Source organism: Chrysochloris asiatica, unplaced genomic scaffold, assembly GCF_000296735.1.
Source record: "Chrysochloris asiatica unplaced genomic scaffold, ChrAsi1.0 scaffold00124, whole genome shotgun sequence".
NCBI classification, from domain to species: Eukaryota; Metazoa; Chordata; class Mammalia; order Afrosoricida; family Chrysochloridae; genus Chrysochloris; species Chrysochloris asiatica.
The window spans coordinates 3,582,087-3,593,642 of record NW_006408642.1 but is presented as its reverse complement, the minus strand read 5'-3'; the positions used below and the strand labels follow the sequence as shown (position 1 = coordinate 3,593,642).

The 11,556-nt window shown below is 38.9% G+C and overlaps 1 protein-coding gene across 1 annotated transcript in view; it reads right to left on the bottom strand.

Moving 5' to 3' along the window:
• Window positions 1-8,270: 8,270 nt before the first annotated feature.
• ZNF662 (zinc finger protein 662) overlaps window positions 8,271-11,556 on the bottom strand; it is a 31,732-nt gene continuing 28,446 nt past the window's right edge. Inside the window, exon 4 of the mRNA XM_006868829.1 lies at window positions 8,271-9,322. Within this exon, the coding sequence (XP_006868891.1) occupies window positions 8,271-9,322 (1,052 nt within the window). The remainder of the gene's footprint in view (window positions 9,323-11,556) is intronic.

Below are 11,556 nucleotides of genomic sequence, written 5' to 3'. Positions count from 1 at the left end.
ATGTACTTCCCTTTTGGTTTTCTAACTCCTGGTCTTGGCATATTTCATTATTAATACTTGACTTCGTGTTATTGAGCTGCCCTTTGAACTTTTCTGTTCAGCTCTTTTCTTTTACTTCCTCATTTCTTCCATTCACTTTAACACGTCTACACAGGGCAGAAATTTAGTCTAATCTGATATGCATTTTGGTCTTTTCTTTCTTCCCTGCCTTTTTAATGACCTTTTGCTTTCTTCTTGTATAATATTCTTGATGTCATCCTACAAGTCTTCTGGTCTTCAGGCATTAGTGTCTAATTCATCAAATCTGTTCTTGAGATGATCTCTCAATTCAGGTAGGATATGTTCAAGGTCATATTTGGGCTCTTGTGAACGTGTTTTAATTTACGTTAGCCTGAACTTGCATTTTGTGGTCTGTTCCACAGTTGACCCTTGGCCTTGTTTTGGCTGATGATATTGAGCTTTTCCACCGTCTCTTCCCACACAGATGAAGTCAGTTTTATTTCTGTGTAATCCATGTGGTGAGATCCATGGGTATAATTGCCTTTTATGTTATTTTCTAAAGGTATTTGCAATGAACAAGTCATTGGTCTTGCAAAATTCTATCATTTCTATCACCAACACCGTATTTTCCAACTACTGACCCTTTTTCTTTATTTCTAATCTTGGCATTCCAATCACCAGTTATTAGCAATACATGTTGACAGCATATTTGATCAATTTCAGACTGAAATAGTTGGTAGAATTCTTCAATATCATCATCACTGACTTTAGTGGTTAGTGTATACATTTGGATAGTGGAATTAGCTGGATTCCCTACAGGCATATGGATATTATCCTACCACAGACATCTTTAAATGCTCTTTTTGATGATGAATACACCATTCCTTTTGAATTTGTCATTCCTGGCATAGTAAATCATATGATTGTCAGATTCAAAATGGTCAATACCAATCCAGTTCAGCTCACCAGTGCCTAGAATAGCAATCTTTATGCATTGCATCTCATTTTTACAACTTCTAGTTTTCCTTGTTGTTGTTGTTAGGTGCCATTGAGTCGGCACCAACTCATAGCGACCCTTTGCACAGCAGATCAAAACACTGCCCGATCCTGGGCCAACCTCACTGCTGTTGCCACGCTTGAGTCCATCGATGCCGCCACCTGGCCAATCCATCTCATTGGGGGGGGTCTTCCTTTTTTACTCTGACCCTCCACCTTACCAAACACGATATCCATCTCCAGCAACTGATCCCTCCAATTTTCCTAGATCATGCTTAGTACATTCCATGTTCAGATTATCAGTGCATGCTTGCAGTTGTTTCTCCTCATTTTGAGTTGTGCCCCATCCACAACTGAGGGTCCTGAAAGTTATATTCCATTTGCGTCATCATGGTAAAGTCTACTTTGATGAGGCAGTCTTATTTTGAGTCCCTTCTAACCTGAGGGGCTCATTTTCCAGTACTAGATCTGACAATGCTATTCATAAAGTTTTAATAGTATCCTGGTGCTGACAATGTTCCCGTGCTATTCATAATGTTTTCAGGGGCTAAACATTCAGAATTAGTCTGCCTCTCCTTCCCAGTCTATCTTATTCTGAAAGTTCAGCTGAAACCTGTCCACATGGGTGACCCTGCTGGTATTAAAATACTGGTGGCATAGCTTCCAGCATCGCAGCAACATGCAAGTCACCACAGTACCACAAACTGGCAGACCAGTGGCAGTTTTGCCCCCTAGGGTGGCTGTTATCAGAAAACCAGAAAATAAGTATTGGTGACATTGTAGAGAAATTGGAATCCTTGTACACGGTTGGTGCTAACACAGAACAGTGCCGCTGCTATGGAAAACAGTTCACTTCATGGCAGTCCTAGGAAACTTAACTATCAACCTCGCTATTCTAGTCTCTAAGAATAGGAGTAGGGCTGTGTGCCCCATCCTTCCACATCTCCAGTGAATTATTTTAGTTTTGGCCACAGAGAAGTTTTGTTGTTGTTTGTTTGTTTTAACTAAACTGGTGAGAAGAGGACAAGCCTCAGACCTCCAGGTTGCCTTTAGCTACCTCTGCTTCCTATTATTTCTGTTCATTAAAGAATTTGATGGATCCACTCATCCTGTTAACCTTGTTCTTTCTGAATATCCCCATTTCTAGTCTTCGTACTTACGTTCACCTGGGTAAGAAAATTTTGCTTTGCAAGTTGGTAGAGTACTTTGCAACTGATCTGATCACTCACTGTGTGGTGATCAGATCAAAGACAAAAGTCTTCCTCGTAATAAATGTTTCCATTCTGGTGTCCTCTTTATGTTGAAACTCATTCGTCTTTTGTGGCAGATTTATAAAGGTTCAAAGAGATGACCAATACACTTCTACACGTGTTTGCCTTGTGCAAGGATTTCTCATCAGCAACACTACTGACATTTGGGGTGGGATAATCTTTTGTTGTGGAGGACTGTCCTATGCATTGTAGTATATTTAGCAGCATCCCTGGTTTCTACCCACTAGATGCCATCAGAATCCACTCCATCTATGACAAGAATATCTCTAAACATTTCCAAATGTCCCCTGTGGGGCAAAGTTACTGTATACAAATACATTCACTTATATTCTGAAAGATGATGATACAATTACAAATTGTAAGTAAGTCTGGTTGAAAATGGGACCTAAGTGGGAGATGAGGGAAGATAAAGCCAAATTACAGATCCAAACAAGCCATTTAGGAAGTTTTGAATATTGACCTAAGAAATTTGGATTTTGTTTTATAGAAAAAAGAGGATTATTAAAGGATTCTCAGAAAGGCAGTGATAGTGAGTATATATTAAATTTAAAAACAGTTTCTTGGTCTCAGGATGAGATAGGATGGAACGGACAGTCTGTGATGGCCACTACAGGAAGTAAAGCAGAGGAAGTTGAAACGAGGTGGCAGATGTGCTATAGTTGTGAGAAAGAATCATCACAACTTGGTCACATACTGCTTATAAGGGTGGAGGATAGAGAGGAGCTGAAGGTTCTCATGAAGTTTCTGGCTTAGACAAGTGGATGGGTGGTGGGGAAAGCCAAGGGGAATGCACACCGGTGGTAAAGGATAATTCCCTTTTGTACATGTGGCACTTCCTATTATTGTTAAGTGCCATCCAGTGGGTTCCAACTCATAGTGACCGTGGCTAAGATTTCCAAGGAGTTATTCCCCAATGAATCTGACTTAAGATATAGGTGACATGACAAATAAAAAATTCACTTACATGTGGTAGGGGAGTCACTTCAAAGAGAGAAGCAGTACTCTACAGAATCAGGAACTGAGAATACATTTTCATCAAATTTGGAGGGCATGTTAGTTTAGGTATGACTTAAAACATCAGTCAGGAAGTATAAATGAAATTAACTTTACAAAAGGCTCCTAAATACTTAACCTTAAGCAGACGAGATACAAATGGGAAGCTCCTGTGACTATCAAGCCAAAGAAAATGCCATGTTAAGGTATGTGAGAAAAGTGATTTCAACTTCTAACCTGTATTAGTAATGACTAGTTAAGACACAATAACAAAAACTCAAATCTAACTAGTTTAAGAAAAGATATTTATTGGCTCACATAGCTGAAAAGTCCAGAGGTAGGTCTACTCAAGTAAGGCTTGGTCTAGTGGTTCAGATGATGTCACCAAGGATCCACTTTCTCTCCGTTCCACCACTGTCGTCTTTGGTATTTGCTTCATCTTTGGGCTCCAGATGGTAGCACCGTTAAGCTCCAGATTCTTCTCTTTTTAATAGAAATAGTTAACTACAGTTCTAGGCCTCATATCTTCCCACAAACCAAAGAGAGGATAGAGATTATCTCCTTTGGCAGCTCTCATAGAAGTCTCTCTAGTCCAGAAGGCCCAGTAATTATCTTCTCACAGTTCGCTGGTTTTGTGGCCAAGGCGATGGGATAAATTGGTTGACATAAGCCAAATAGGGCCCACTCAGAAACTTGGGATGGAGCCAAACCATGCAGCTGAGAAAGAATACTTTCCTCAAGAATATTTTGGTCACTGTTTCCAGTGTGAAGAGGAATAGATGCAAAGTCTCAAACTGCAAGCCATAAAAACTCATGCTCAGAATCGCAGACAATGATTTGCAACCGAGTTGCTGAAATAGGCCTCTCTGCATCTGGCACCATGTTGCAAAACAGCGAAGATTGATTCATTTTCCAAGAACTTCTGGGTGGGCCAGCTAATTTTCAGTATGTGATTCTACACACGTTTTCGTATTTCCTCTTTTTCCAAATTTGAAAAATTTCTAGGACAAAATTTTACCATGCCCAATTACTGATTTTAATATAGTGTTCATTAGATTTTATCAGAGAATATCCTAAATTTCCTTCTTTTATATTTGTCCAGAATGTAGCAAAACTGAATAGCAGTTTTACTCCTCTTCTGATTTTTAGATGTTTGGTAAGTGTCATTACAAACTAGAAGGCATTTCCATGCTTAAAGTTCTTATCTTCTTGTGGGGTTTTGTCCCATGTTCTTAGGTTTAATGCATTCCTTGTCTTTTTTCCTAGTGACATTGACTTTAACACTAAATGAGAGAGTCTGATGGCTCTCTGAATTGAGACTGAGGAATTCTCATAGCACACTAGGCAGTCACTTCTCTTTACAAATGTTCCTACTTTTGTGAATATGTTAAATGATAGAGTCCATGATATGGACTCAGGATGGCCAAATGCCTGTCTCTGGACCACTGGTAAGAAAAAGAATTCCTTTGGTAGGAACTATCCATTTCTACATTTTAGTTCCTAAACCTTTTGGAATACCTATCTTTTGTCATATTTTGATACTTCTCTCATTGTGATAATAAAAATCTTCTCTGTCTACATATATTTTTATCTTTGAGGGAGGGTTTCTGGGGTTGATCAACTTCCATGATGCTCCATTCTAAGTCCCAACTGCCCCGTCTATTTCATGTTCACCTTTACTCATAGTCAAAATTACCTCTTCTACATTTGAAGATACTGAGCTCATCCAGTATAGACACCACTGCCACTGAAAGCTTATGAATATTTAGGGTTTTAATGCTTACTGCCTTGCAGGCACAGTCTAGCCTTCAACCCTATATTTTCATGTGTACTTGTTATATTGCCAAATCCTTCAGACTCCACCTTAACTCCGTAAATACCAAATTTCTTAGGATTAAATCCTGAGCTCTTTTCTTGCTATACTCTATTTATGACAGCAATGCCCAACAGTACTTTCAGCAACTATGGAAATGAACTGTATCTACTCTATGTTATTATTGTTAAGTGCCGTCAAATCGATTCTGGCCATTTATGGTTACTGAGCACTTGAAATGTAGCCAATGTGATTGAAGAAATAAAATTTTAATTTAAACAGTCACATGTGGCTGATGGCTACTGTACTGGATAGCTCAGGTCTAGAGATTTATTTCATTTCTTTCCATGGCTTTATATCCCTTCTACTTAAAGGCTCCCAGATGTACAGTTCAAACCATAACTCAGAGCTCCACCCTTGAGTCAACTGTTTACTGACTACTTGAAATTTCCACTTGCACATCCTTCATGAATTCCAAAAATGATATCTGAGAACCCTGGATTTCTCCTACCCCAAACATCCCTTTCTTACTTGTTCCAGTCAATGACACCACTATACACGCAAATGCTGAAGCAAAAAATCAGAAAGGTATCCTTGATTCCTCCCTGCCCATTACTCCTTGTAGGTGTTTCAGATCATTGATTCTATATCCAAAATATCTCTAAAATCTATCTACTTCATTACTACCACCCTCTCCAGGTCACCATACTTTCACACCTGGACTGCTGCTACCTACAGCCTCCAATTCTCTTTCAGTCCTGACTTTTTACAAACCATTTTATATGTAGCAGCCAGAGCGATCTTCTCAAAATATAAATCAAATGTCACTTCTCCATTGAATATGTTTCAATGAATTCTCTTTTCACTTAGGATAGTTTAATGATCTAGCCCACCTTCTCTCTAAGCCCAATCTGTTCTGCACACACTTTTTGGAACCTTCAACACACCAAGCTCTTCTCAAATCAAGTCTGCACAGCTGTTCCCTTTGCTCTTCTCCTGCTCTTGATACATGTGGCTCTTTCACATCCTTTGAATCTTAGGTTTAATGTTACTTCATTCCTACAATAAGCCTTCCCTGACCACCTATATAACAAAGGTCCCCTCCATATCATGCACTCTCAGCACTTTATCCATTCCTTTTATAGTACTTTGCAATGGAAAAGTGAAAAAAAAAAAATTGACTGGGGGATAGGGCCGTGTTTTAGTCCCTCCCACTAGACTAAATATTCCAAGAGGGCAGGAAGCAAATCTTACTGTCTCCCCAGTGTCAGTACAGTACTTTGCACAAAAGTGGGTACGCAATACCACTTAATAAACAAATTCCATCAAACATCTGTTCACATGATTCATTTCCATTTCCTTGGTCCCACATGATACATTTTTCACTGTATCTTAGAGTTGCCTGGCTGTGCTAGGTCAAGTTTTCCTTAGTATAGGGACTTAGGCTTCTGCAATCAGGGACTCTGGAGTTAATTTAATGTTTGGGATTTTTAAAGAGAAGGTGTGTCCAAGCAGGACTCTGGCTTCTTTTCCTTCTTAACCACCAAGTAAACCCGGTGACAGCTGACAAAACGGGATGCCTAAATAGCAATGTATTGTCTGAGGGATGACTCTAAAGGTCAAGAGTCTGAAATGGGTATTTCAAACCTGTCTGTTTAGTCAAAATTCTTCTCCCTGAACAGATTTTCTTGAATAGTCTCAAAATGTTAATAATATTCTGCATGTAATTGCTATTAATAATCTGTATCTTCCTTAAAACGATACTGTTGGATGGACTCCTGATTTCAAGTATAGCTAATTTTGGGATTCTTCATGTTTCCCTTGTGTCTCTAGCATTGATCTTTGATCCTAGACTTGGAGAGGGCATTTGTGATTCTGCCAAATACTAGATCTGATGGGATATTTTCAACTACTGAAGCTACCTGATAGAGCATTAATCATCATCAGAAACTGGTTGTTTCTACCTCCCTTAGGGATTGGCTCAGAGTTTATTTTGGAATTTGGGTCATTATGGAGATGAGTAGGGGGCACACTGGGAGAGGATGTACAATAACTTTGCATTATATTTATATATAGTAATACAGGGGTTGTAGCTATATAGGTTATTTTAAAACCCTAAGCTTCACTTGCAATGTATTATTTCCCACGCTCAGAGGGCAGGCTGATAACACCAGGGCAATCAGGACTCCAAAGATTGCAATACCTTCTACTACTTTTCCCAAGTTATCTTGGGTGGCCCTAAGGAGGATTGTAACATCTGAGGATAAGAAGATCCTGGAGTTGGCAATATTGATTTCAATATCACCTACATCAAATTAAGCTTTGGGAGAGGTAGACTTATGAAAAGTAATACTAATAAATACTCGTGTATATTCAAGAGGGCTTCAGAAAGTTGTTGAAAAATTCTATTATCTTTTCATTAGATTTTCCATGAACTTTTTGAAGTTCCCTCATATAGAGAGCGTCTCCAGAAAAATACAGGTAACAGTAATTGCCTCTAAGGAGAACAGTGAAAAGGAAACTTCACTGAACATCCTTTTGAATTATTTCAATCTTTATCATATTCATGTTATATCTAGTACAAAATAAATACGTTTTTAAATATGAGACACAAAATGTAGTTTAACTCTCAAAGAACAGTTTAGCTGGAGTCAAGAATAACACTTGGAAGACTATCAGAAAAAGACAAAACAGCACATAATACCAACTTGAGAGGTACTGATTACAAGGAGGGTAGAAAAGAAGTCTGTTTAGTTGAATGGGTTGGGTCTTAGATGAAGGAAAATGTTTACCCCAGGAAAACTTGAGCAAATAACAATTAGTAGAAGCAGGAATGTGCATAATTAAATAAAGGACAGAGATTTCTGAAGTCAGGTAGGCCTGGTTCCAATTTCAACTCTATTACTAATTAGCTGAGCAATCTTGAATGCTTTTTAAAAGAATCTCTTTCAATCTCAGATTCCTCGTTTGTAAAATGGGAATGAGTACCTACCTTAATAGAACTGTTAAGAAAATTAAATACTGCATGTAAAACAACTGATTAAATGCATGTAGAGTAGTTGCTCAACTAAACAGTGGTTAGTATAAACATGTTTAAACAGGGGGAACATTCTTGTTAAGAGTACTGGGTTTCTGTTCTCTTGAGGGAATATGAAGGAAGGTCACCTCATATTCTCTTTGGGGTTCCTGTTGCATAATTATAAACAAGTACCACCATTAGCATTCTTTATATGTTCAAGAAGGTAAGAGATTTGACAGTTACAGGGTTTCTCTCTAGTATGGCGTCTCTGGTGTTTAATTAAAACAGAATTCTGACTGAAGGCCTTCCCACAATCATTACATTTATAGGGTCTTTCCCCAGTATGAATTCTCTGATGTCGGATTAGATGTGCCTTGCAAATGAAACTTTTCCCACACACAGTACATTCATGAGGCTTCTCCCCGGTGTGGACTCTGTGGTGCTGAGCAAGGTCTGAGTTCCATATGAAGCCTTTCCCACAGACCTTACATTCATAAGGTTTTTCTCCAGTGTGAATTCTTTGGTGTCGAAGAAGAGCACGGTTCCGGGTAAAGCTTTTCCCACATTCTTTGCATGTGTATGGTTTCTCCCCAGTGTGGATCCGTTGATGTTGTATAAGACTTGTATTCTGACTAAAGCCCTTCCCACATTCCTTACATTGGAAAGGTTTCTCTCCAGTATGTATTCTCTGGTGCCTAATCAGGTTTGATTTCCAGACAAAAGCTTTAGCACATTCTTGACATTCATAAGGTTTCACTCTAGTGTGAATTCTCTGATGTGCAATATAGTGTGATCTAAAACGGAAAGCCTTCCCACACTCCTTACATCCATAGACTTTTTCTTTATTATGAGTTCTCTGGTGTTGCTCAAAGTCCTCATTTTGATAAAAACACTTGCCACATTCTTCACATATATAGAATAGTTGCTCACTTAGAATTTTCTGATGTATGGTACGGTGGGTATTGAGGTCAGTACTGTCTGAACTCTCTTCTACTGAGATCATCTCATCCTTGACAATCACTTCTACAATATCATCTGCAGTACTATCCATGCTTTCCCCATTGGGCCAGCATCCTAGTCTATTTTTCTCCACTTCATAGGTTTTTCCAAACCAGAATTCCTGGGAGCCATACCACTGGGGTTCACCTGATAGCACCAAATGGTCATGTGCTTCCTGAAAAAATTCCTGTTTCAGAATAAAATCCTCTTTTTCACTCTTCGACACACCCTCTGAAAAAAAGAAATCAAAGCTGCAAATGTTACTGTTACCCACCAAATGGTGGGCAGTCTGTCCATTTCTAAGTGCCACCCCTGTGTCCCGGTAGTCTTATCCCTGCATAAAATGGCAAGATAAAGATAATGTACAGAAAGTAAGTAAAAGTGAAAGGCAAAAACTAGACAGGGAGTCACTGAAGGCTGTGATTCCAAGCACCAGATGAATGTAAGGTGGCCTCTTAGCAAATAGTTGTACTGAATCCAGAGGAGACAAGTCAGAACTCCTTCAGGTAGCTCCACCTAGTTTATAAAGTGAGATATAACAAGCCAAAATTCCAAAGAGAGCACCAGTTCAGGAATACAGAACAATTTGTGGTATATCTGAGGAACCTGACCTTTGTCACACAAAGGGCAACAGCAAGAAGGACCTTCCTCTCCCTCTCAACACTCACTAATAAAAGGAAATACAGTCTTCTCACTCAATTTGGTTACAAAGCCCACCATAAAAAATGCTTCCTCACACTACTTCAAGGATAATTGGTCAAATATTCCTTCTTCTTTGTTCCCACAGTCCCTCGTCATATTTATGTTATAACATCATCATTTTGCTGTAATTATATAGTTATGTATATGACTGTCCCATTAGACTGTGAACTCTTCCAGGATGGAGGCCATAGTTTACTGGATTTTTGATCCCTGCCATCTATAATACAATGAGTAGCACACAGAATTTGCATTAAAAATATTGGTTCACCACAGTGGCCAAAAAGGTATGCCATGTATTCAGTTTGATCCTAAAACCCAAGACCCTTCCTAATTTAATTAATTGTTCTTGACTTCAGGAAAGATGGACTATTAGGGTTTCAGGTTCCTCTTGATTAAGTGGTTGATTTGGAAGTTGCTGAAGTCTTTCATTTAGAGCATGAATGATAGATAAAATGGATTTTTAACATTTTGTAATGGGAACGCAGAGGAAAATATGTGACTAGAAGAAAATTACTTACTTCCCCTCTCACTTACCAGTACGAATTAAGCCTGGACCTTCCCCTTGCAGTTGCAGGTTCAGTGGCTCTTTCACCTGTTCAAGCTGGGAGACCCCAGTAAGCTTTAGAAATGGATAGCCTGCCAGGATCAAGATACAGATATGCTATTTCAGTCAGAGGAGTGGGGCCCATTAGGAAAAGAGCAGAGATGGAAGGGAAAAATGAAGGTGGGTGTTGGTAATATAGATGATCTGAAACTTGAAGGGGGACAATAATATATAGGATTGGAAATAGAAGTACAGGGAAGCTGTAATTCTATTCATTCCAAAGAGACCAAAAAAAAAAAAAGATTTATTTTAAAATGTCAAGAAGAAAAAAAAGGAAAATTGAGTAAGAAACTTAAGTTTTCATGTTCTAACACAACTTTCTTGGACCCTCTCCAGTCATAACCCTAAAGATCTAAGACTAAGGCTTTTTCTCCACTTGCTATCTGGCACTGAAAACCAGTTCACAGAGTAAAGGAATCAGGATAGGATGGAATTATAAAGAGCTGTTCCTAGGAACTCTGTCTAGTCAGGCTATGGTAGCAAACCATAATCTATTTTCTTTCTTTTTTTAATTAGCTTTCTATCTATCTAATGCTTTCCCATTGCACAGAGGATTAAAGGCAGTTCAGTGGTGGATCTCTTTATGACATCATTAAGAAATGGCATCAAGCCTTATCATTTCCAGAAGTTGCACCTTACTCTACTGATGGAAACCTGTATTCACATAGATCTAGTCTCTAGTAAAGCTGAGCTAAGATCTGTCTGTCACATCTATCTAAAACCTCCTAGCATTCAGAGCAATTTTACATTCTTCAAGTGAAAACCTTTTAAATCACTAAAGCCAAGAATAGTGTATCTCTTGAGTATTTCCTTCTCTTAGACAAAAGTGGACTTTGAGTAGGAGCAGATATGCCCCAAGAAGGCTGATGCAGATCAGGGAGTTAGGGTTTTGTTCAGGGAATAACTTAGCTGTTAGCTTTCTGCTTAAAGAAGGGAAGGTCCCACAAATAGTAGGGGTATGTGTTAAGATCTTGAGAGTACAGAAGACACCATGGTTGTCTCCCTACATCTATTCTAATCTTCCCCACAATGTGGAATAGCCCTTGTACCTAAGGTAGACCTTCACTGGTGGTGGTGGTTATGTGCCGTGGAGTCGGTTCCGACTCATAGCGACCCTGTACAGGGTTTCCAAGGCTGTAAATCTTTACGGGAGCAGAAA